This window comes from Pongo abelii, chromosome 8 (genome assembly GCF_028885655.2).
Source record: "Pongo abelii isolate AG06213 chromosome 8, NHGRI_mPonAbe1-v2.0_pri, whole genome shotgun sequence".
NCBI lineage: Eukaryota > Metazoa > Chordata > Mammalia > Primates > Hominidae > Pongo > Pongo abelii.
The window spans coordinates 6,516,379-6,543,332 of NC_071993.2; the positions used below are offsets into that span (position 1 = coordinate 6,516,379).

Consider the following 26,954-nt stretch of genomic DNA (forward strand, 5'->3'; position numbering starts at 1 on the left):
AAGGGGGAAGGATCCCTTGAGCCCAAGAATTTGAGACCAGCCTGGGTAACAAAGTGAGACCCTGTCTCTACAAAAACTCAAAAAATTAATCAGGCATGGTGGTGTGCATCTGTGGTCCCAGCTACTTGGGAGGCTGAGATGGGAGGATCATCTGAGCCCAGGAGGTAGAGACTGCAGTGAGCTGTATTTGTGCCAATACACTCCATCCTGGGTGACACAGTGAGGCCTGTCTCAAAGAAAGAAAAATTTAGTTTCTTCATCTTAGCCACATTTCAAGCCAACAATAGCTCCATGTGGCTAGTGGCTACCATACTGTGCAGTGCAGATGTGGTACATTTCCATCACAGCAGAAAGTTCTGTTAGATGGTGTCAGAATTCAGAGTTTATGGTGCATTTTGTTCATGACTTCATTTCCACCAATGGTATTAATTTGTCATGTGCTATAAGAAAGAGCCTAGATGCACTTAAGCATTTTTGACAAATGAAGGTTGAATGACATTAAGACACACTGCACAGTTGGCTCTTCCTTGATAGTTCCAGTAGAGAAAGGTGGTGTATAGATCGAATCACTGCACCATGTGTGCTCATCTAACCATGCTGAACTCAGAAGAAACCGCACCATGGTAGTTAAGACACATTGACATGGAGGGTAGTCATTTAGTTTTAGCCTCGTAATATCATCATCACCATAAAATCAATCTTGTTGCTGTCAGTGTTATTACTTTTGTAGTTTTCTTTGTATTAACTTTTACAAATTGTATCTTGCTTTTATAGCTGTATAAGAAAAATAAAGTAGAACTTTATATTTTTCACTTCTTCATATTTAGTTTTGATACACCCCTGTCTTTGTGATCAATCAGATAGAATTATTTTTCCTACGAAAGAGGTCTCTAAATCATTTATGTTGGGATGCAGCAGTAAAATAATAATACTATGTTAGCGGGTGCCTATTCCACATTAGGCACTCTTCCAAGTGCTTTGCATAGACGATGCTATTCACTTCTCATATGGCCTGTGAGGCCAGCACTATTACTGTCCTTATTTTATTTTATTTTTATTTTATTTTTTGTCTTTATTTTTTGGTCCTCATTTTAGAAAGAAGGAGACTGAGGCTGAGTGTTTAAGTGACTTGTCCAAGGTTATACACCACATCGGGGGTGAAGCTGGGTGTGACCTGGGCAGCCTGACTCTATAACCCACTTGCTCTCCCTCCCCTTATGGTGATAGAGGGACGAGCTTTGTCATCAAATGGGCTTGGGATCCAGCTCTTCTTCTATGATTCTGGGCAAGATGTGTAACCTTTCCAGACCTCAGTGTCCTTGTTGATAAAATGGAGACAATGATGCTGTCCTCAGAGATTGTTGTCGGGGGTTGAATGAGGTAATATACACAAAGCACTTCACCTGGTACCTGGTAATTGCCAAGAATTTTCCAGAAGGAAAACAGAGCTCTCCTTCTGCCATCTGGGAGTAGGGCAGTTGGTGCATTCCAACAGCATATTTTATAGTCAAAGCTTCATCCGCAGTAGAGTGAAGAAACAACATGGTAGGCAGAAGCCACGGGCAGAAAACAGGTTCCCTGGCTGGGCATTTCCTTCCTGTCCTCATGGTGGGACATCATTGATCACTATGGTCACTGCGCCTCTCAGATGACCCCCTGGTGGGAGTTGCTGCCAACCTCTGAGGGTCCGTCTCAGTGAGTTGGGTGCTGTACAGAAACAACCTTGGGTGGCGCCTACTCCATCTCCAAATATCTCTGGGCTCTGGGAGTTTGGCCCAGCTGTTCACTATGCTTATTTCAGAGGACAAATAGAGGCGGGAGGCATCTCTGGGCAGCATCAGCTGGCGTGGTCAGCAAAGAACTTGTGCAGGAGGCTGGTGCTGCAGCCAGGCCTGGGGTGGGTTGGCTTTGGGGTTGTTTATGAGATGTGCTGGCCCTTTCAGGCTGGTAGGAGAGAATGAGTAAAAGTCCTAGAGCAGGAGCAGACATCAGGCATGTAGGGAACAATGAGTCAGCCAGCCTGGTGCTCACGGCGGTGTGGTGTCTTGCTCTGATATACACACACAGGCACACGCATGCCCCAGGGACACACTCAGTCTCTTTGGGTTCAGGACCTACTTAGGACACAGGGAGAAACAAGGAAGTCAGTGCTCCTCCCCTCATCACTGACCCTCCAGGAGACTGAGCAGACGGCATTGAGGGAAGGAGAGCAGCCAGTGGCTTAATTCCCCGGCCTGCCGTTGGCTGGGGGCTGCTGCCCATCAGGATGGTTCCCTGAGTCAGAGAGAGGAATAACACAGGACTGACTGGAGGGCTGCCTGCAAGACTCCTAGTACCTTGGGGACCCCTCAGTAACTCCGGGAAGTGAGAGCAACTTACTGGAAGTTGCTAGTCTTAGCCCTCCTTGAGTCACCCACACTGTGGTGGCAGGACGACCCTGTGTCTCTGCTACTGTGACTGACCCTACCTCCCGGCTTCTGCTGCCCATCCCTTTGGCTGCCTTGTGGTCTTTACCAAATGCCTCTTCTCTTGGCCAACTGGTTTTTGCCTCTGTCTAAAATTCTTCAGGAGAGAGGACCTGATACCTAAGTCCAGTTAATCCTGTAGTGCCTGTAGGACGAAGCGATTTCCACCAGGCATTCTTGTGTGCCAGGCCCCACACAGACAGAGGATTGTAGAGACGTGCTCACCCACATCCTATTCACCCACTCACTCAACAAATGCACGTGATGGCGGAGTGTCTGCCAGGGTGGTAGGCTTGGTGGTAAAGAGCGTGGTCCCTCCATGCAAGAAATCTCCTGTGTAGCTGTGGCACCAAGAGCAACATCACTGTCGCTCTAGGGCTTGTCTGTGTGTAAACAAGCAAAATTCTCGGGGCAAAACCAAACCAAACCAACACCTTTATTATTTGCGCCCACCATCCATTCAGACCTGCTCTGTGGGGCTCCTTCTTCCAAACTTTGGCTGAAATCTCAGAGGTCCCATGACCTTTCCGGTGACATTAGACATGTCCTTCAGTTGCTCCTTCAAGATTTATTTCTGCAACTTACATGTGCAGTGCCATGAATAATCGAAAACCGATTTAAAGTTGACCCTGTCTTCTCATCTAGTTCAAGAGGGCAGTGCTGGTGGCTTGTGGTGGGGAAGGCACGTGGTCAGCGTCTTCATATTTCTCACCCGCCCATGCTCAGTCCTCTCCTTCCGCAGTCAGATAACCATGGTTTCTGCTCCCTCTTCCCCCAAGTTGGGAAAGGACAGAGAAAGAGGAGAGAGGTGGCAGGAGAAGTCTTCCTTGGTTTGGATTGTTGTGAGTGGGTTCTGGGATGTTCCCGGTCTGTGGGTGTTCAAGGCTGATGCTTCCTCTGTTGGCCATCATTGATGTGTTCACTGGAGACAGAGGCTCTGAGAGCCCAGACCCCTGCCTGCAGTTTTATGATGTAACAAAGGCATTTCTTCTTCTCTGGCTGGTTTATGACTTCTTCCTCTCTCCTAAGCATGGTCTTGCTGGACGGGATCTGAGAGAACCCTGGTCAATGCAGCCTCTCATGCACAGGGAGCCCTTCTCTCACTCTGTGGCCAGCCTCTCGTGCACAGGGAGCCCTTCTCTCTCTCTGTGGCCATCCTCTCATGCACAGGGAGCTCTCAGCCAAACTCTCAGTCTGTATCTTCCAAAAAGAAGCACTGATCTCTCTTTTTCCAAAACCTTTAACTATACCCTGAGGTAAAGTTCTCATTTCTATTGGCAAGGTTGAGTCTAGGCTAAAGTGCAACGTGGAGGGGAACTGGGAGTGGTGATGAAAGGACTGGCATCAAAGAGACTGGCCCCCACGCTGCTTCTCTAGAAGCAGGACAGGTAAGCCAGGTGTGGCCCTGAATTAGGAAGTCCACTTAAAACTCTAGTGAACAACAATCGTCAGATGCTGATTGGTGGATGTTGCTGAAACCCTGCACTCTGGAATGAAGCAAGATCTCATGCTAAGAGTTCTGGGTTCAAGTCTCCACTGGTCAACCCTCTAGTGTAACCTTTATGGTCTCCCTGTGCCTCAGGTCTCTCCTCTATTTTTTTTTTTTTTTTTTAACAGAGTATTGCTCTGTCGCCCAGGCTGGAGTGCAGTAGCGCGATCTCAGCTCACTGCAACCTCCACTTCCTGAGTTCAAGCGATTCTTCTGCCTCAGCCTCCCGAGTAGCTGGGATTACAGGTGTGTGCCATCACGCTCAGCTAATTTTTTATATTTTTAGTAGAGATGGGGTTTCACCGTGTTGGTCAGGCTGGTCTCAAACTCCTGACCTCGTGATCTGCCTGCCTGAGTCTCCCAAAGTGCTGGGATTACAGGCATGAGCCACCGCACCCGGCCAGGTCTCTCACCTATTAAATAGGGATATTAATAAGCAATTTCAGAGGACACCTGAAAGAATAGAAGGAAGTAACAAGTACTTCGCACACTCAGAAATACAAAGCAAATAGTAACCTTGTTAGTCATCTGACATATTCATACAGGTGACATTTATTAAAAACCAATGATGAGGCCTGTAATCCCAGCACTTTGGTAGACTGAGGCAGGAGGATCATTTGAGTCCAGGAGTTCAAGACCAGCCTAGGAAACGTAGGGAGACTCTGTCTCTAACTTAAAAAAATAACAAATAAAAGAAAACAAACAAAACCAAATGATGAACAGACTGCATTTTGGTCTAGTGGAGGGGATAAAAGTTGCATTGGTTCCTGTTTCTAAGAGCCAACAGTCTTCACTTATTTGTCTCCTGGTGGGGGTCCTGTTGGGGTCTCTGGGTGTCAGGAGGATGCTGGGTGCTGGGGCAGGGTTATGTGGGAACCCATAGTGAGGAGAGGAGGACTGGAAGGAAAATGGGGTAGAGCTGCCCCCGGCCTGCAGCAAGTGGAATCCATGAGTGTCTGTGTTTTGGAAAGTGTTGCTCACTGACCTTTTAACTTCGCAGGATTTTGATTCAGATTAGAAGCAGAAAGCGCTCTAGTGAGAAAGGACTTTAGACAGCATCTTCATCAACCCCATCGCTCTACTGAGAAGGGACTTTAGGTAGCATCTTCACCAACCCCATTGCTCTAGTGAGAAGGGACTTTAGATAGCATCTTCACCAAACCCATTGCTCTAGTGAGAGGGGACTTTAGATAGCATCTTCACCGACCCCATTGCTCTAGTGAGAAGGGGCTTTAGATAGCATCTTCACTGACCCCATTGCTCTAGTGAGACGGGACTTTAGATAGCATGTTCACCAACCCCATTGCTCTAGTGAGAAGGGACTATAGATATCATCTTGACCAAACCCATTGCTCTAGTGAGAAGGGACTGTAGATATGATTTTCACCAACCGCATTGTTCTAGTGAGACGGAACTTTAGATATCATCTACACCAACTCCATTGCTCTAGTGAGAAGGGACTTTAGATAGCATCTTCACCGACCCCATTGCTCTAGTGAGACGGGACTTTAGATAGCATCTTCACCGACCCCATTGCTCTAGTGAGAAGGGACTTTAGATATCATCTTCACCAACACTATTGCTCTAGTAAGAAGGGACTTTAGAGAGCATCTTCACCAACCCCATTGCTCTGGTGAGAAGGGGCTTTAGATAGCATCTTCACCAACCCCATTTCTCTGGTGAGAAGGGACTTTAGATAGCATCTTCACCAACCCCAATGCTCTGGTGAGACGGGACTTTAGATAGCATCTTCACCGACCCCATTGCTCTAGTGAGAAGGGAATTTAGATAGCATCTTCACCAACCCCATTGCTCTAGTGAGAAGGGACCTTAGAGAGCATCTTCACCAACCCTATTGCTCTAGTGAGAAGGGGCTTTAGATAGCATCTTCACTGACCCCATTGCTCTAGTGAGACGGGACTTTAGATAGCATGTTCACCAACCTCATTGCTCTAGCGAGAAGGGACTATAGATATCATCTTGACCAAACCCATTGCTCTAGTGAGAAGGGACTGTAGATATGATTTTCACCAACCGCATTGTTCTAGTGAGACGGAACTTTAGATATCATCTACACCAACTCCATTGCTCTAGTGAGAAGGGACTTTAGACAGCATCTTCACCAACCTCATTGCTCTAGTGAGAAGGGACTTTAGAGAGCATCCTCACCGACCCCATTGCTCTAGTGAGACGGGACTTTAGATAGCATCTTCACCAACCCCATTGCTCTAGTAAGAAGGGACTTTAGATATCATCTTCACCAACACTATTGCTCTAGTAAGAAGGGACTTTAGAGAGCATCTTCACCAACCCCATTGCTCTGGTGAGAAGGGGCTTTAGATAGCATCTTCACCAACCCCATTTCTCTGGTGAGAAGGGACTTTAGATAGCATCTTCACCAACCCCATTGCTCTAGTGAGAAGGGACTTTAGATATCATCTTCACCAACCCCATTGCTCTAGTGAGAAGGGACTTTAGATATCATCTTCACCAACCCCATTGCTCTAGTGAGACGGGACTTTAGATAGCATCTTCACCAACCCCATTGCTCTAGTGAGACGGGACCTTAGAGAGCATCTTCACCAACCCTATTGCTCTAGTGAGAAGGGACTTTAGAGAGCAACTCCACCGACCCCATTGCTCTAGTGAGACGGGACTTCAGAGAGCATCTTCACCGACCCCATTGCTCTAGTGAGAAGGGACTTTAGACAGCATCTTCACCAACCCCATTGCTCTAGTGAGAAGGGACTTTAGAGAGCATCTTCACCAACCCCATTGCTCTAGTGAGACGGGACTTTAGATAGCATCTTCACCGACCCCATTGCTCTAGTGAGAAGGGACTTTAGATACCATCTTCACCGACCCCAATGCTCTAGTGAGAAGGGACTTTAGACAGCATCTTCACCAGCACCATTGCTCTAGTGAGACGGGACTTTAGATAGCATTTTCACCAACCCCATTGCTCTAGTGAGAAGGGACTTTAGAGAGCATCTTCACCGGCACCATTGCTCTAGTGAGAAAGGACATTAGATAGCATCTTCACCAATCCCATTGCTCTAGTGAGACGGGACTTCAGATATCATCTTCACCGACCCCATTGCTCTAGTGAGAAGGGGCTTTAGATATCATCTTCACCAAACCCATTGCTCTAGTGAGAAGGGGCTTTAGATATCATCTTCACCAACCCCATTGCTCTAGTGAGAAGGGGCTTTAGATATCATCTTCACCAACCCCATTGCTCTGGTGAGAAGGGGCTTTAGATATCATCTTAACCAACCCCATTGTTCTAGTGAGAAGGGACTTTAGAGAGCATCTTCACCAACCCCATTGCTCTAGTGAGAAGGGGCCTTAGATATCATCTTCACCAACCCCACTGCTCTAGTGAGAAGGGACTTTAGATAGCATCTTCACCAACCCCATTGCTCTAGTGAGACGGGACTTTAGATAGCATCTTCACCAACCCCATTGCTCTAGTGAGAAGGGACTTTAGATAGCATCTTCACCGACCCCATTGCTCTAGTGAGAAGGGACTTTAGATAGCATCTTCACCGACCCCATTGCTCTAGTGAGAAGGGACTTTAGATATCATCTTCACCAAACCCATTGATCTAATGAGACGGGACTTTAGATAGCATCTTCACCAACCCCATTGCTCTAGTGAGAAGAGACTTTAGATATCATCTTCACCAACCCCATTGCTCTAGTGAGAAGAGACTTTAGATATCATCTTCACCAACCCCATTGTTCTAGTGAGATGGGACTTTAGATAGCATCTTCACCAACCCCATTGCTCTAGTGAGAAGGGGCTCTAGATATCATCTTTACCGACCCCATTGCTCTAGTGAGAAAGGGCTTTAGATAGCATCTTCACCAACCCCATTGTTCTAGTGAGATGGGATTTTAGATATCATCTTCACCAACCTCATTGCTCTAGTGAGAAGGGGCTTTAGATAGCATCTTCACCAACCCCATTGCTCTAGTGAGAAGGGACTTTAGATATGATCTTCACTGACCCCATTGCTCTAGTGAGAAGGGACTTCAGATATCATCTTCACCGACCCCATTGCTCTAGTGAGAAGGGACTTTAGATAGCATCTTCACCAACCCCATTGCTCTAGTGAGAAGGGACTTTAGAGAGCATCTTCACCAACCCCATTGCTCTAGTGAGAAGGGACTTTAGAGAGCATCTTCACCAACCCCATTGCTCTAGTGAGAAGGGACTTTGGAGAGCATCTTCACCAACCCCATTGCTCTAGTGTGACGGGGCTTTAGACAGCATCTTCACCGACCCCATTGCTCTAGTGAGAAGGGACTTTAGATAGCATCTTCACCAATCCCATTGCTCTAGTGAGAAGGGACTTTAGATATCATCTTCACCGACCCCATTGCTCTAGTGAGAAGGGACTTTAGATATCATCTTCACCAACCCCATTGCTCTAGTGAGAAGGGGCCTTAGATATCATCTTCACCAACCCCATTGCTCTAGTGAGAAGGGACTTCAGAAAGCAACTCCAACGACCCCATTGCTCTAGTGAGACGGGACTTCAGATAGCATCTTCACCGACCCCATTGCTCTAGTGAGACGGGACTTTAGATAGCATCTTTACCGATCCCATTGCTCTAGTGAGAAGGGACTTTAGATATCATCTTCACCAACCCCATTGCTCTAGTGAGAAGGGGCCTTAGATATCATCTTCACCAACCCCATTGCTCTAGTGAGAAGGGACTTTAGACAGCATCTTCACCGACCCCATTGCTCTAGTGAGAAGGGACTTTAGACAGCATCTTCACCGACCCCATTGCTCTAGTGAGAAGGGACTTTAGATAACATCTTCACCAACCCCATTGCTCTAGTGAGAAAGGACATTAGATAGCATCTTCAATCCCATTGCTCTAGTGAGACGGGACTTCAGATATCATCTTCACCAACCCCATTGATCTAGTGAGACGGGACTTCAGATATCATCTTCACCAACCCCATTGCTCTAGTGAGACGGGACTTCAGATATCATCTTCACCAACCCCATTGCTCTAGTGAGATGGGACTTTAAAGAGCATCTTCACCAACCCCATTGCTCTAGTGAGAAGGGACTTTAGATATCATCTTCACCAACCCCATTGCTCTAGTGAGAAGGGACTGTAGATAGCATCTTCACCAACCGCATTGCTCTAGTGAGACGGGACTGTAGAGAGCATCTTCACCGACCCCATTGCTCTAGTGAGAAGGGACTGTAGATATCATCTTCACCAACCCCATTGCTCTAGCGAGAAGGGACTGTAGAGAGCATCTTCACCGGCCCCATTACTTGGAGCCCCACAAGATGAAGTGACTTGTTCCGGGCTTCACAGCAAATGCAAGGCGGAGCAGAGATCAGAACAGAATGGGGGGCTCCCTGCCCTCCACTGGCCCATCCAGGGCCCTAAAGGACCCTCTCCCTCCCTCAAGCAGGTGAATTTGGTAAACATGTGTGAGCATTTTCATTTGGAGCAAGGGGAGGACAAGTGTCGCCTTCTCACATAACTAGAGGTTTGTAGTCATGGTGCTATTATCAGAACAAAGGGCCCGGACACCTGAATGGACACATCTGAAGATAGATGCCCATCTCCACCTCCTTAAATGAGGTTACTCGTGTTCATTTTAGGGGAGTGTCTATTTAAAAAAAAATCACAAGAGCTCCATATAGTCAGGAAAATGTCCCAGCACACCTGCAGACTGTCAACAGTCTGCTTATATTATTCTATTTTAAAAATAATATCTAAAGTTATTTCCAGCCGTGTGATGAGGTAGGCTGGTGACTCCGAATATTATGCACATTTGCTTTTCTTACGATTGCCTTAAGGTCATCTGACTTCCTCACCCTTTGTCTTACTCTATTCCTGCCTCAGCCTCCCAGGTAGCTGGGATTATAGGTGCCCGCCACCACGCCTGGCTAAGTTTTGTATTTTTAGTAGAGACAGGGTTTCACCATGTTGGCCAGGCTGGTCTCGAACTCCTGACCTTAGGTGATCTACCCACATTGTCCTCCCAAAGTGCTGGGATTACAGGCATGAGGCATCGTGCCCAGCCAATCCCCCAACTGTAAAACATCATCTCAATGCTAGCTACATTTTGAGGATTGACACAGCAGAAGCAAGTTCTTGTGGGGGACAAGCGGGGAAGTAAATGATTAAGAGGACTCTTTTTTTTTTTAATTCCATTTTTACACATCCACCTGTTTGTCATTAAGTCACAACATTTTATTAAAATATACACACAGCACAAATACCTTTAAAATGTATGGTTGGAATTCTAATTCAACTCAATTGACTGCTGCAAACAGCATGCATGGACCATTGATCTTGAATGATGCCTACGGAGGGGCTTATGAGTCATGAAATCACCAGTCATGGCATGAGAAGGAGTTGAGGTTCTTTTCCCAGGAGACTTATGCACTTCATTTCTTTTCTTGTTATAATGTGAGGATGGCAGTGAATGACTGTGCCAATACTGGAGTCTGCTGAGAATGGGTGGATGGAAAGGTTTTACTGGCAAGGGTGAAATGATACTATCTTTTCTATCTTGACGAGATAACAAGTGAAGGTGTCTAGTAAACCTTCCTTCTCACTTTCCACTTGTCCTCTTGACCATGGATTTCATGGCTAATCAGGATGAATGGATTTGTAGATCTCAAGTTACAAGCTATGTTTATTGTAAAGAATTCCCATAAAAACCTATCCAGGGCTGGCCCCCCCGCCATTTACACATCCACAGATAGGAATAGAATAAAACGGGTTAGTGATTACTTGTCTGCGGCTGAGTGAGATCCGCTACTAGACCAGGCAATGGGGCCGTTTCAGTCTGGAGACGTCTGTATTCCGTTTGTGCCTGATTCAACAAGCATTTCATTGATCAGCAGTTGGCGCCCAGGTGAAGAGCCATAATTTATTGCAGTATCAAGTTTTGAAACCTTTCCAAGTGCGGAGACCCATCTTTCAAGTAAATAACTGGTTAGTAACGACCTAACTTCAGGAGCGTCTGTGAGACATGTCAGGAGACGAGACACACGGCATCGTCATTAGTGAAGTAGACTTGGTTTCTGCTACAGATAAAAGTCACATGGGGGGCAAACGGTTCTCAGTCTTTATTGTTGAGTGTTTCTTTCCTTTTCCAAGTTGAAAAAGGAACCCAAGCAGTGTCTCTTGAACCAGTTCCCAGGGAGAAGGCAAATTCTTTCCTGTCTCTGGAGGGGCAAGATTCAGGATATCAGCCGCTCCATCCCGGGGTTCATGAAGGAAAAGTTCCTGAACATATTCTGGTCCATGCTGTTGATCAGTGCTCTGTCGGCAAATGACAGCCGGGGCTTCTCGTTTAAGAATTCTTTGTCGAAATTGCTGCAGTCATATGGTGATTTCTTGGTCAGAGTTTACGGGAAGAAAGAAAGAGAAGAAAAATCAGTCATTAGGTTCATGATCTTCATTTTTGTTATCTAGGCTGTGATCTGTGTATGGCAAAGTTGGTGTTTGCAGAGACACTAAATGGAGGCAATGCCTATAGATGACCATGCACAGCTCTCATTGAACATGGCTGTGATCCTGTGTCCTCAGCTTAATAATAATATAAATTCATAAATTCACAGAAAGACTACCACTGTAGACATTCAAATGGGATCTAATGTTTTTAATTAGTGGTTTACATGAAGCAGGGTTGGCAATCTTTGAAAAAATGATCCGCCTGAATTTGACCTCTGCCTCTTTAGTTTTCATGGAACACAAGGTGGGGATAAGGGAGGGTGGTGGGGAGATGGAGTGAGGGGGTGTGAACAGAGGGATGGGAAGAGAGAAGGAATTTCACAATTACATATTCCTGTTCTTTTATCAACATTCTTGGCTGTTGTCAGTCCCCTGCCCTTGTTAATTTTATTAGTAAACATCTTGGGCTTTTTTAGACAACACAGACTGGGACAGACTCCTTTCAGACCACTTGGTCCATTGGTTTTCATGGCAAAAACCCAAAACCAAACCAAACAACAGAGGAAGGGAAAGCAAACATCTATTTCATACATGCTGTTCAGTATGGTGTTCAATTCAGTGTCCCAAGATTGAGAACAACCATTATCAACAGAAAGTCCTATAAGCACAGAGAAGCAAAATGAAGAGCCAGGCCCCTCCCACCCTCCAACGGGCCCTGGGGCTGTGAGGTCAATGGCAGCTCAGACCACAGGTCAGGGAAAGTTTCCTACTGGCAGAACTGGGAATGTCCTTTAGGGTAAGCTTAGATCAAAGTTTTGATTTTTATGTGCAAAATATTAAGTCAATTTTAATCTGCAGTGGAAGGTGAGACATGGTTTAATAGTTCTGATAGCTAAAAACAAGGTAAAATTTTTATCACAAATGACTAACTCATGTATTAGATGTGGTACTGTCACAAGTAATTAGAGTGCTTGAGGCCGGCCTGTTGGGTCCTTGGAATGTCCCTGGAGCTTGGGACAGATGTTGAGAACAACTATTCTTGCCCTGGGAACAAGATGCACCTGCTTCTTCTGGCCATTTGCTATCATGACTAATAGCCTGTGCGTTCTCTGGGGTGGAATCTGTTGGGAAGTCCATGAGCCTGGCCCCCTTCAGTGCGGATATGGCCCATGTCTACCCAGGCAATAACTCCGGTATTCCCAGCAATCACAGGGAATGGTTAAGGCTGGCAAACCCACCACTTTGTTCTACTCTTTTAAAAATCATTATTTTTAGAAATTGTGACATACATAACTTAAAATTTACTTTCTTAATGACTTTTTTTGTTGTTTTTCTAAAAAGTTTTATTTTTGGAGACAGTGTCTCACTCTGTCACCAGGCTGGAGTGCAGTGGTGTGATCCCAGCTCACTGCATCCTCTTGGGCTCAAGTAATCCTCCTGTCTTGGCCTACTGAGTAGTTTGAACTACAGGCATGCACCACCAAGACCACTTAATTTTGTATTTTTTTGTAGAGTTGGGGTTTCACTATGTTTCCTAGGCTAGTCTCAAACTTCTGGGCTCAAGCAATCCTCCCACCTCAGCCTCCCAAGTAGCCGGGATTATAGGCGCCCGCAACCATGCCCAGCTAATTTTTGTATTTTTAGTAGAGACAAGGTTTCATCATGTTGGCCAGGCTGATCTCGAACTCCTGACCTCAGGTGATCCACCCGCCTCGGCCTTCCAAAGTGCTGGGATTACAGGCGTGAGCCACCGCGCCCAGCCCATGGTGCAGGTGCATGGTAGGGTGCAGGTGCATCTTGACGACAGAGATTAAATTTTGCAAAGAAGAGTGACCTCCCCTCCCTGCCCCACCAGCCCAGTAACATGTGTTAGAGAAGTGCATTCCTCCTGGAGAGTGGGGCTGGTGGGGAGTTGGGGTTCTGGCAGGGGTGAGCAGCTGCGGTGACTTGGACAGGCAGACGGCCCTGAGCGGAGGGAGAGTGGCTGACACCAAGTGGCCCATGAGCGAGTCCTTACCACTTTCGGCCGGAACGGTGGGTCAATCTCCTTCCGTTCAAGTTCCTCCCAGTTGATCTCCCGAAACAAAGGGTGCTGGCGGATGTCTCCCCTCACGCCCAGCCTCTTCTCAGGTTCTCGCACAAAGAGCTGAAAGAGAGCAGAGGAGGAGCCCTGAGGTCTCCAGGGATGACCCTTTTGCATCAGGAGGGCGTGGTGCTTCCCGGTGCACCAGCCCCTTCTTTTCTAACCTCATTTTTCTTTCACCTTTATCAGGACTGACTAAAGTCAACCTGTCCTGACACTCTCCCTTGAAGGAGACTTTCTAAATTTGCTGGAGTCTGACGCATTATCTTCTGAGGTGCATAGACCTGATTTGAAACCGGCTTTGCCCTGTGTTATTGATTGGACCTCAGGCAACTGACAGACCTGAGTCAGTTTCCTCACCTGTAAAGTGAGCCAAGTGCCCTCCTAACAGGGCTGATGTGACGATTTATGAGACAGCAACGCACACACACAGACGCACATAGACAGGCACACACATGCACACATGCACACAGACAGGCATATGTGACGGTATACACACATGGACATAAACACATACACACACACACTGGCACACATGCACATAAATGTGAGCACGTGCACACAGACACACATACATACACATGAACACATGCATACACACGCACACAGGTGTATATAAATGCATACACACAGACATGAACACATACACACACGTGCACACCCACTGACACACACACAAATGTGAGCACATGCACACGGACGGCATACACATGCATATACGCACGTATATGAACACATGCACACACACGCACGCATTTGTGCAGTATAACTCCTGGTCTGTTACACCCAACAGCATAGAGTCAGTGATAATTTATTTGTCATTTGATCAATTATCTATCAATCGAGTCTGATTTCTTACAAAGCTGCATTCTTAGAATGATTCCAGCATTGTGGGGACTCAGGTATAATAGAAACTGGTCCCAGACAGTCAGCTTTGGACTCTACAAGGCATCTGAGTGAAGAGAATTACCCTCAGCTCCTGCAAACCTGCTGGAGGAGTAATATTTAATTCAAGGTCCATCTAATAATTTCTGAGCTGGCACATATGTACATTTCTCTCTGCACTGTTCCTTCTCCTGTTCTTTCCCCCTAAGAGGTTAAAATGAACACTGGCAAAACAGGAAAGAAACTTGGATATTTTTCAAACTTAAATAAAACCTGTCAAGGGCATTAAGAAACAGGAGAGTCTAAACATTAACTTAGAAAAGTAACAGGTCCCCTGGGTGTCTGGAGTAGTTACCGGTTATTCTTACATCAGCTAGATGTTTATTTATGAAGTAACCATGAGTTATAGGGCATTTTAAGGAGCCTAAGCTTCTTTAAAACAGAAAACATGGTGGAATGCAGTGATTTTCCAGGAGGCTTTCACAGGGACTTGACCTCCATTCACACCTAAATTGCGAGGGTCTCTTGTTTTTACTGCTCATAAACATAGCCAGCCTGCATGTTCTGAAATAGTGCTTCACTTATGTTATCTGAGTACTTGAAAATCTTCAAAGACTCCGTTCTACCAAAAAAATATAAAGACCAAACAACATGCTATTGTAAAGTGGAGTTTTTTCGCTTTTTTTTTTTTTTTTTTAAAGTAGGAGAATCTCTTTTAAAGTTCCAGGTGAAATGTTTGTGCAATCACCTGGTGTATCTGACTGGCAAATTCTTGGCAGTCTCAACTTCCTCTCTCCCTCTTACCATATGAGGACCACTGAGGACTCTCTAGGGAAACTTGGGGTTCCAAAGCACCCAATTAGAAAGCCACTGCATGGTGGAAATAACACGACAGCTATCTGAGAGACTGACTACATGCGTGGTCTCAGGTAAGTTTTCTGAGTCTCAGTTTCCTCGTGTGTAAAGGAAGGGCTAGACAAGGTGATCTCTAGGGCCTGGTGAGTTCTGACATCCTCGGGCCCTCTGCTGGCATTCGAGGCTCTCTGGAGTCTGACGCTGACTCACGGGACCTTCCATTCCCATTAGGACCCTCTCCAGTCCAGACATTTCTGCTCACCGAAAACATGACCTGCCTTCCTGTCTCTGTCCCTCACTAACAACATTTCCATCTTGCAATGAGATACCCTCCCCTAGTCGACTCCTGTTTCCCTTCCCTCATCTTTAAATTCTGCCTTATTTTTCAGGGCTCAGCTTTCACCCCCTTTTCCTTGTGAAACTTTCTTTGATTACCTCCACTGACAGGGAGCTCTCTCTCTTCTGTTCAAGTCATATTCAGGATTGATCACACTATCATACATCATTCACATCATTCATGATTCTTACGATTGATACATCATCCACTCCAACTGATGTTCTTTGAGAGGCAGGCACTGTGCTAGATGCCTCAGTGATTTTAAAACAAATTCCAAGAGAAACAAATTCATCATCCCAGTTGTCGGCTGACGAAGCTGAGCTTCAGAGGATCTAGCACTTTGATGACAAGCGGCCTCCTTCCCCTCATCCTGATGGATAATCTCTCATCTGTGCACCACAGAACATCTTCCCTCTACTGGGGAATTAGCACATTGTATCTTTTTTCCAAGGTTGTCTTCTTTCCTACCACACTGTAAGCTCTGGAGGCCGGGCACCATTGACATGTCTATTCCTTACAGAAGCTAGCATAGTGCCGTGCACAACATAGATGCTCAGTAGATGCCTGCTGAGTAAGTGAATAAGCTGTCTTTCCACTTTGTTTATCTGCAGACCATGCATCTTCTATCCTCATTTTATCTCGGTTACCTGTTTTCAGCACAGAAAAGAAGCACCAAGTTCACGGTAAGATGTATTTTTCTGTAGACTCAGAAAATGGAGTGGGTACTAAAAGCCCTGCTTCACCACTGTGCAATCCATGTAGGTAACGAAATGACACCTGCACCCCACACATTTATACAAACCATAAAACAGCAGGAGTCATCACACGGAGAAGCTGATAGATGTTTTAGAAGCAAAGAGAGACTGGGCATGGTGGCTCACGCCTGTAATCCCAGCACTTCGGGAGGCTGAGGTGGGCGGATCACCTGAGGTCAGGAGTTCGAGACCAGCCTGGCCAACACGGTGAAACCCCATCTCTACTAAAAATACAACAATTAGCCAGGTGTGGTGGTGGATGCCTGTAACCCCAGCTATGCGGGAGGCTGAGGCAGGAGAATCATTTGAACCTGGGAGGTGGAGGTTGCAGTGAGCCGAGATTGCACCACCACTGCACTCTGGCCTGGGCAACAGAGCAAGGCTCCTTAAAAAAAAAAAAAAAAAAGCAAAAGGAATAAGTGACTTGCCCTATATCCCTTCTCCTGAAACAATGATACTAAATGATAAATGATTGGTCTCCGCTTCTTAAGGACATTTGGATGAAACGAGATTAGACAGATGGCGTAAGTGTCTCAGGAAGGGGCCAAAACCTCGCTCATGTTGTTCTAATGAGATGCTTCAGCAAAGTAGGCAGGAAGTAACTGCCCTGGGCCGTGTGTGCTGCAGGCTAGGTTTTCTATTCTATTTCTTCAAGTGAACATGTGGCATTTGTACCAAGAGGATCACGTCAATGGGCCTTCTTAGCTTGGATGTGTACCTGCAAAATTTAAAAATATATTTTAAAAAATAAAACGTGTAATGAGAAGAGCGTATGGTCTCCAGCTCTGAGTTTCAATATTCTTTCCAGTTTTGCACAGAACGGTAAATTAGTATACGTTCTGCCCTGTAGCCATTCGACCCACTGAGGTCCTGAGGATGACAGGTGACCTCATGGGAGGGGGGCCAGGCTGGAAGCTCCGCCCTTGAAAAGCTGCACTGAGGAAATAAGATACCTGAAGACTTGATTTTGTCTCTAAAAGCTGTCAGGACGGAGGTTTACATTGATGGGAAAAATAGCCAGGATGTAGCTGAAGTTTGTTTAAGTTTATTGGACAGTCTGTGCAAGAAAGCAGCCCCAGGCTGCGGAGGACAGCCAGCAGTAGCGCTGACAGATTGTACCTGGAACCTGCCTTCCCTCTTCAGTCCCTCCTCAGATATGTCTTTCTATGAAAGGAAGAGATATTTATGTTCTAGATCATTAGTTTCCCATCATTTTCAAACAAATAGACAGGACATCCTGGATGGATAAATGAGGAAGTAAAGAGTGTTTCTTTTTTTTTTCTTTTTTTTTGAGATGGAGTCTTGTTCTGTCACCCAGGCTGGAGTGCAGTGGCGCGATCTCGGCTCACTGCAAGCTCTGCCTCCCAGGTTCACGCCATTCTCCTGCCTCAGCCTCCCAAGTAGCTGGGACTACAGGCGCCCGCCACCACACCTGGCTAATTTTTTGTACTTTTAGTAGAGACGGGGAGTAAAGGGTGTTTCTTTGGCAATCATCAACTGGACAGCAGTGTCCCCACTGGAATTCTTGCCGGAGCACAGCCTCTCCCAATGTGCAATTGTTCAGTGCACAACATGCATCCATGCCCTAGGAGGGCCGACGGCGACAAGTCTGGCACTGCTGCTGTCACGGATGCCACGAAATGCTGCTATCCTCAGCTTTTCCAGAGGACCTATGACTTCTGGGTTTCATAACATTTTGTCAAATTCCCTAGAGGACATTTCTGAGAAATGGCATTACCTTTTTGCAACAAATGGGGCTCAAGAATGTGGGGGCTGTTGGATCAAAGCAAAGGAGGAATAGAGATAAAGCTGGAAGCCAGTTTATGGGCAGCAGATTGCATAATGGAGATTAATTTTATCAGCCCAACTGCAAGAATATGTGTAAGAGAAATGGAAGTTTTACTAACTCACATGGGAAACAACAAGTCGAAACTCTTCTATGTCAACTTTGAACAGGGGGGTCCAATCTTTTGGCTTCCCTGGGCCACATTGGAAGAAGGATTGTCTTGGGCCACACCTAAAATACACTAACACTAACAGTAGCTGATGAGCTAAAAAAAATCACAAAAAATGTCATAATGTCGTAAAGTTTAGGAATTTGTGTTGGGCTGCATTCAAAGCCATCCTGGGCTGTATGCAGGGCGTGGGTTGGGCAAGCTTCATTTAGAACTTCTTTTTACTGAGAATGGTGGCTCATGCCTGTAATCCCAGCACATTGGGAGGCTGAGGCGGGCAGATTGCTTTGAGCTCCAGAATTTGAGACCTGCCTGGGGAACATGGCAAAACCCGTCTCTACAAAAAAATACAAAAATCAGCTGGGTGTCGGTGGCATGCACCTGTAGTCCCAGCTTCCTGGAAGGCTGGGGCTGGAGAATCGCTTGAGCCTGGGAGGCATAGGCTGCAGTGAGCTGAGATTGCACCACTGCACTCCAGCCTGGGTGACAGAGTGAGACTCTGTCTTAAAAAAGAAAAGAACCTCTTTCACCCACCAGTCCTCTTGTTTTCTTCTTTAAACTTTATTATCTTAGTTTCTACTCTATTCAACCAAATTTATTTTCTTCTCTTGTGGCAACTCTTTCTCTTGCCACTGAAATTCGGTAGATGACTTTTTATTTTGGTGTTTGCAAGGCATTTAGCCTTAGATTTAGTTTTGTTTTTAAATAATTATAGATTCACAGGATGTTGATAAGACAGTACAGAGATGTCCTGGGTGCCCTTCACCCTATTTCTCCCAATGGTTCCATCTCACATAATGATAGCATAAGATTAGGAGCTGATGCTGGTACCATGTGTGTACTACTTATGCCATTTTATCACATGTGCAGATATGGGCAACCTCCACACCAAGCAAGATACGAACTGTTCCATCACTGCAAAGATATGCCTGTGCTGCATCCTGAGAGTCATGCCCACCCTCCTGTCCCCAGCACCCCAACCCCAGGCAACCACTAATCTGACTTCCATTTTTATGGTGTTGCCATTTCAATGAAGTCATATCAATGGACTCAGAGAGTATGTGATCTTTTGAGATTGGCTTTTTGCACTCAGCATAATGCCTTGAGTTGTTTTATAAATCAATAGTTTGTTCCTTTTCATTGCTGAGTAGGATTCCAGCACACGGCTTTTCACCTTTTCTCCTCCAACTGGAAGGAACCCTTTCCTCCCATCCAATCTTTCTCTCCTTGGAAATCATCACTTCCAACTTCTCTCCACGGAGTTACTTCTGGTTACCTCTGCCCCTCCTTCACCCTCAGTCCTGGCCTGGAGCATTGCAGATCCTCAGTGCAGGCTGGGTTTGGGAAGAACAGGGGGAGGCTGGCATTTATGGGCCATGAGGGGTGTTGGGGAATTGTGACTCTCCCTCCAGGGCCTCCACCTTGGGACTCACTTGGAGACAGCCCCTGAGTCTGGAGGTACCCTCATGCCTCAGGTTGTACAGATTAAGCCTTGTGCTCACTTTTTTTCCAGTGGGTTTTGCTGGCCCAGGCTGTGCAGTGCAGCCTCATGCTTTGGACTGAATGGCGTCCCCTCAAAATACACATGTTGATGCCCCAACCCACAATGTAACTGTAGGTAAGGCCTTTATGGAGATAATTCGGGTTAAATGAGGTCATGGGGTAAGGTCCTGATCCAACAGGGCTAGAAGTCTCATATGAAAGAGAGACCAGAGTTTCTCTCTCTCTCTCTGCTGTAAGGACACAAGAAGGCAGCTGTCTACCAGCCAGGAAGAGAGTCCTCATTAGGAACTGACGCTGCTGGACCTTAATCTTGGACTTTCAGCCTTTAAAACTGTGAGAAAGAAATGTCTGTTGTTTAATCTACTCAGTCTGTGATATCTTGTTATGGAGCCCAAGCTGACACATTTCACACTGAGTTCATTATTACGATTGCTACATTTATTGCTACAAATGTAGCAATTGTAATAGTGTTTGAACCTGCCTTTATATAAAATAAAAAACTTAATATCCAGATCCCACTTTTTATTTTTTTTATTTTTTATTTTTTTGAGATGGAGTCTTGCTCTGTCCCCCAGGCTGGAGTGCAGTGGTGCAATCTTGGCTCACTACAAGCTCCTCCTCCCGGGTTCACACCATTCTGCTGCCTCAGCCTCCCGAGTAGCTGGGACCACAGGCGCCTGCCACAACGCCTGGCTAATTTTTTTGTATTTTTAGTAGAGACGGGGTTTCACCGTGTAAGCCAGGATGGTCTGGATCTCCTGACCTCGTGATCTGCCCATCTCGGCCTCCCAAAGTGCTGGGATTACAGGCGTGAGCCACCGTGCCCTGCCCCCACTAACTTATTTTTACTGTTGTCAGCCTTTTTTAAAAAAAATTGGTTAATTTTGAGATTAGCTTTCATTTTATCTGTGTTTGGTCATTAAAGTGCCTTTAATTGGTTGTTGAGGGAGTTTTCTAAGCTATTGCTTGTTTGGATCACAGTCAGAAAGTGAAAGCTGAATGGAAGTGGCTCAAATTTTTAAACACCTTGTTGCTTTACCCTGGGGCTGGGGATCCTGTGAGAGCTTTGTCAGCACTTTTCAGATTCAAGATCTTGATTTTCCAGGGAGAGCCCTGGAGTTGCCTCCAAGTTTCTAATGCCCAAGACAAGTTGTCACTTTTATTAGAGAGGTGGAAGTGTTTTCCCTTTACAATTAATTCTAAGCACTTCTTCAAAAGCAAAAAAAGTAGATTAGTGAAAAAAGATGAGCCTGCTAATATTTTTCTAGTTTTTAATTTAGAACCCATGGATAGCTTCCAATGTTGAAGGATCTTATCCTATTCCCATTTTCAATATAGCATGAAAAAGGCTAAAAATTATTTCTCTAAATGATGATTATTTTTTAACCAGCTGACATATGAAATGCCAGAAATCAAAACAATGTTTCTTCCAAAACACCTGCATTCTTGGTCCACTTCTTTTAGATGTGCTAGACTCTTTTTTTTTTATGCAGGGGGGACAGGGTCTTGCTCTGTCACCTAGGCTGGAGTGCAGTGGTGTGATCACGGCTCATTGTAACCTCCACCTTGTGGGTTCAAGTGATCCTCCCATCTCAGCCTCCTGAGTAGCTGAGATCATAGGCGCCAGCAGCCCCACCTGGCTAATTTTCAGATTTTTTGTAGAGATGGGGTCTCTCCATGTTGCCCAGGCTGGTCTTGAATTTTGGGTTGCTCAAGCAATCTTCCCACCTTAGCCTTTCCAAGGGATAGGGTTCCAGGCGTGAGCCACCACACCCGGCCTAGATGTGCTAGGCTCTTGATTACAGTGATGGGTCTCTTTGACCCAAATACTTGCTGGGACAGCTCAGTATATGTAGGTCCTTATTATTCTTCTATGTATTTAGCATGTTGTATTGACATGATTCATTTCATTCTGCAACTTGCTACGCCCATACACTGTGGAGAGTATTTTGCATCCTCAAAAAAGGCCAACTCTGAGTCTGTCTAGAGTCCAGATCTTTCTTGATGGGTCTCAGGTGTTCCTATGTCTCCACATGGGTTTGCCTTGGGAGCTCCTGGCTCACACCTTGTGATTCTCAGAGCCCAGTTTCCACTGGTAATACTGTGCTTGTATTCTTGATGGATCCTGGGCTACCATGGAAGGGGTGCTGAATTCTGTTTTGATGGTGAATTCTGGAGATTGCTGCAAAGATGGTAATAGCCTGCACTCTCAGAGTTTGTTAGAGTGAAGAAGTCAACAGTATTTCTGGTGGACAGTGGGTAGGGCAGGTTGGGGAGAGCTGGTCTGTAGGTATTTTAAGTACAATTGACCCTTGATGAACCTGGATTTGAACTGCACCAGTCCACTAATATGTAGATTTTTTCATCAAATTTACACCAAGGGTGCCTGCCTCTCCTGCCTCCCTTCCACCTCCTCCACCTCTTTTGCCTCTGCCACTCCTAAGACAGCAAGACCAACTCCTCCTCTTCCTCAGCCCTCTCAACATAAAGACAATGAGGATGAAGTTCTTTATGATGATCCACTTCCACTTAGTGAATAGTAAACACATTTTTCTTATAATTTTTTTTTTTGATAGGGAGCATTTCATTAACTTTATTTTTTTATTATTATTATACTTTAAGTTTTAGGGTACACGTGCACAGTGTGCAGGTTAGTTACATATGTATACATGTGCCATGCTGGTGTGCTGCACCCATTAATTCGTCATTTAGCATTAGGTATATCTCCTAAAGCTATCCCTCCCCCCTCCCTCACCCCACAACAGTCCCCAGAGTGTGATGTTCCCCTTCCTGTGTCCATGTGTTCTCATTGTTCAATTCCCATCTATGAGTGAGAACATGCGGTGTTTGGTTTTTTGTTCTTGCGATAGTTTACTGAGAATGGTGATCTCCAGTTTCATCCATGTCCCTACAAAGGGCATGAACTCATCATTTTTTATGGCTGCATAGTATTCCATGGTGTATATGTGCCACATTTTCTTAATCCAGTCTATCATTGTTGGACATTTGGGTTGGTTCCAAGTCTTTGCTATTGTGAATAGTGCTGCAGTAAACATACGTGTGCATGTGTCTTTATAGCAGCAGGATTTATAGTCCTTTGGGTATATACACAGTAATGGGATGGCTGAGTCAAATGGTATTTCTAGTTCTAGATCCCTGAGGAATGGCCACACTGACTTCCACAAGGGTTGAACTAGTTTACAGTCCCATCAACAGTGTAAAAGTGTTCCTATTTCTCCACATCCTCTCCAGCACCTGTTGTTTCCTGACTTTTTAATGATTTCCATTCTAACTGGTGTGAGATGGTATCTCATTGTGGTTTTGATTGGCATTTCTCTGATGGCCAGTGATGGTGAGCATTTTTTCATATGTTTTTTGGCTGCATAAATGTCTTCTTTTGAGAAGTGTTTGTTGATGTTCTTCGCCCACTTTTTGATGGGGTTGTTTGTTTTTTTCTTGTAAATTTGTTGGAGTTCATTGTAGATTCTGGATATTAGCCCTTTGTCACATGAGTACGTTGCAAAAATTTTCTCCCATTTTGTAGGTTGCCTGTTCACTCTGATGGTAGTTTCTTTTGCTGTGCAGAAGTTCTTGAGTTTAATTAGATCCCATTTGTCAATTTTGGCTTTTGTTGCCATTGCTTTTGGTGTTTTAGACATGAAGTCCTTTCCCATGCCTATGTCCTGAATTGGTAATGTCTAAGTTTTCTTCTAGGGTTTTTATGGTTTTAGGTCTGATGTTGAAGTCTTTAATCCATCTTGAATTAATTTTTGTATAAGGTGTAAGGAAGGGATCCAGTTTCAGCTTTCTCCGTATGGCTAGCCAGTTTTCCCAGCACCATTTATTAAATAGAGAATCCTTTCCCCATTGCTTGTTTTTCTCAAGTTTGTCAAAGATCAGATAGTTGTAGATAAGCGGCGTTATTTCTGAGGGCTCTGTTCTGTTCCATTGATCTATATCTCTGTTTTGGTACCAGTACCATGCTGTTTTGGTTACTGTAGCCTTGTATAGTTTGAAGTCAGGTAGCGTGATGCCTCCAGCTTTGTTCTTTTGGCTTAGGATTGACTTGGTGATGTGGGCTCTTTTTTGGTTCCATATGAACTTTAAAGTAGTTTTTTCCAATTCTGTGAAGAAAGTCATTGGTAGCTTGATGGGGATGGCACTGAATTTATAAATTACCTTGGGCAGTATGGCTATTTTCACGATATTGATTCTTCCTACCCACGAGCATGGAATGTTCTTCCATTTGTTTGTATCCTCTTTTATTTCATTGAGCAGTGGTTTGTAGTTCTCCTTGAAGAGGTCCTTCACGTCCCTTGTAAGTTGGATTCCTAGGTATTTTATTCTCTTTGAAGAAATTGTGAATGGGAGTTCACTCATGATTTGGCTCTCTGTTTGTCTGTTATTGGTGTATAAGAATGCTTGTGATTTTTGTACATTGATTTTGTATCCTGAGACTTTGCTGAAGTTGCTTATCAGCTTAAGGAGATTTTGGGCTGAGACAATGGGGTTTTCTAGATACACAATCATATCATCTGCAAACAGGGACAATTTGATTTCCTCTTTTCCTAATTGAATACCCTTTATTTCCTTCTCCTGCCTAATTGCCCTGGCCAGAACTTCCAACACTATGTTGAATAGGAGTGGTGAGAGAGGGCATCCCTGTCTTGTGCCAGTTTTCAAAGGAAATGCTTCCAGTTTTTGCACATTCAGTATGATATTGGCTGTGGGTTTGTCATAGATAGCTCTTATTATTTTGAGATACGTCCCATCAATACCTAATTTATTGAGAGTTTTTAGCATGAAGGGTTGTTGAATTTTGTCAAAGGCCTTTTCTGCATCTATTGAGATAATCATGTGGTTTTTGTCTTTGGTTCTGTTTATATGCTGGATTACATTTATTGATTTGCGTATATTGAACCAGCCTTGCATCCCAGGGATGAAGCCCACTTGATCATGGTGGATAAGCTTTTTGATGTGCTGCTGGATTCGGTTTGCCAGTATTTTATTGAGGATTTTTGCATCAATGTTCATCAAGGATATTGGTCTAAAATTCTCTTTTTTGGTTGTGTCTCTGCCCGGCTTTGGTATCAGGATGATGCTGGCCTCATAAATGAGTTAGGGAGGATTCCCTCTTTTTCTATTGATTTGAATAGTTTCAGAAGGAATGGTACCAGTTCCTCCTTGTACCTCTGGTAGAATTCGGCTGTGAATCCATCTGGTCCTGGACTCTTTTTGGTTGGTAAGCTATTGATTATTGCCACAATTTCAGATCCTGTTATTGGTCTATTCAGAGATTCAACTTCTTCCTGGTTTAGTCTTGGGAGAGTGTATGTGTTGAGGAATTTATCCATTTCTTCTAGATTTGCTAGTTTATTTGCGTAGAGGTGTTTGTAGTATTCTCTGATGGTAGTTTGTATTTCTGTGGGATCGGTGGTGATATCCCCTTTATCATTTTTTTTTTTTTTCTTTTTTTTTTTATTATTATTATTATTATTATTATACTTTAGGCTCTATGGTACATGTGCACAACGTGCAGGTAAGTTACATATGTATACATGTGCCATGCTGGTGCGCTGCACCCACCAACTCGTCATCTAGCATTAGGTATATCTCCCAATGCTATCCCTCCCCCCTCCCCCCACCCCACAACAGTCCCCGAAGTGTGATGTTCCCCTTCCTGTGTCCATGTGTTCTCATTGTTCAATTCCCACCTATGAGTGAGAATATGCGGTGTTTGGTTTTTTGTTCTTGCGATAGTTTACTGAGAATGATGATTTCCAATTTCATCCATGTCCCTATAAAGGACGTGAACTCATCATTTTTTATGGCTGCATAGTATTCCATGGTGTATATGTGCCACATTTTCTTAATCCAGTCTATCATTGTTGGACATTTGGGTTGCTTCCAAGTCTTTGCTATTGTGAATAATGCCGCAATAAACATACGTGTGCATGTGTCTTTATAGCAGCATGATTTATAGTCCTTTGGGTATATACCCAGTAATGGGATGGCTGGGTCAAATGGAATTTCTAGTTCTAGATCCCTGAGGAATCGCCACACTGACTTCCACAAGGGTTGAACTAGTTTACAGTCCCACCAACAGTGTAAAAGTGTTCCTATTTCTCCACATCCTCTCCAGCACCTGTTGTTTCCTGACTTTTTAATGATTGCCATTCTAACTGGTGTGAGATGGTATCTCATTGTGGTTTTGATTTGCATTTCTCTGATGGCCAGTGATGGTGAGCATTTTTTCATGTGTTTTTTGGCTGCATAAATGTCTTCTTTTGAGAAGTGTCTGTTCATGTCCTTTGCCCACTTTTTGATGGGGTTGTTTGTTTTTTTCTTGTAAATTTGTTGGAGTTCATTGTAGATTCTGGATACTAGCCCTTTGTCAGATGAGTAGGTTGCAAAAATTTTCTCCCATTTTGTAGGTTGCCTGTTCACTCTGATGGTAGTTTCCTTTGCTGTGCAGAAGCTCTTTAGTTTAATTAGATCCCATTTGTCAATTTTGGCTTTTGTTGCCATTGCTTTTGGAGTTTTAGACATGAAGTCCTTGCCCATGCCTATGTCCTGAATGGTATTGCCTAGGTTTTCTTCTAGGGTTTTTATGGTTTTAGGTCTAACGTTTAAGTCTTTAATCCATCTTGAATTAATTTTTGTATAAGGTGTAAGGAAGGGATCCAGTTTCAGCTTTCTACATATGGCTAGCCAGTTTTCCCAGCACCATTTATTAAATAGGGAATCCTTTCCCCATTGCTTGTTTTTCTCAGGTTTGTCAAAGATCAGATAGTTGTAGATATGTGGCGTTATTTCTGAGGGCTCTGTTCTGTTCCATTGATCTATATCTCTGTTTTGGTACCAGTACCATGCTGTTTTGGTTACTGTAGCCTTGTAGTATAGTTTGAAGTCAGGTAGCGTGATGCCTCCAGCTTTGTTCTTTTGGCTTAGGATTGACTTGGCGATGCGGGCTCTTTTTTGGTTCCATATGAACTTTAAAGTAGTTTTTTCCAATTCTGTGAAGAAAGTCATTGGTAACTTGATGGGGATGGCATTGAATCTGTAAATTACCTTGGGAAGGATGGCCATTTTCATGATATTGATTCTTCCTACCCATGAGCATGGAATGTTCTTCCATTTGTTTGTATCCTCTTTTATTTCCTTGAGCAGTGGTTTGT

General features: G+C 44.7%; 1 protein-coding gene and 1 long non-coding RNA gene across 5 annotated transcripts in view; one reads left to right on the forward strand and one right to left on the reverse strand.

Moving 5' to 3' along the window:
- The first annotated feature begins 1,087 nt into the window (after nucleotides 1-1,087).
- Nucleotides 1,088-26,954, forward strand: part of LOC134762026 (uncharacterized) — a 44,402-nt gene continuing 18,535 nt past the window's right edge. The window contains exon 1 of one of the 2 annotated variants that reach the window (XR_010141471.1): nucleotides 1,088-3,853. This is a non-coding gene — a long non-coding RNA (uncharacterized LOC134762026). Of the gene's footprint in view, nucleotides 3,854-4,090; nucleotides 4,201-26,954 lie in introns of those variants that run through there. The other variant, XR_010141472.1, reaches the window with a different exon arrangement.
- PRKCQ (protein kinase C theta) overlaps nucleotides 10,129-26,954 on the reverse strand; it is a 165,311-nt gene continuing 148,485 nt past the window's right edge. For all 3 annotated transcript variants that reach the window (XM_024253393.2, XM_054521886.1, XM_054521888.1), the window contains 2 exons: nucleotides 13,421-13,549; nucleotides 10,129-11,345 (listed from right to left, as the gene is read on the reverse strand). In XM_024253393.2, coding sequence (XP_024109161.2) covers nucleotides 11,190-11,345; nucleotides 13,421-13,549 — 285 coding nt within the window. In that variant the 3' untranslated portion in view covers nucleotides 10,129-11,189. The remainder of the gene's footprint in view (nucleotides 11,346-13,420; nucleotides 13,550-26,954) is intronic.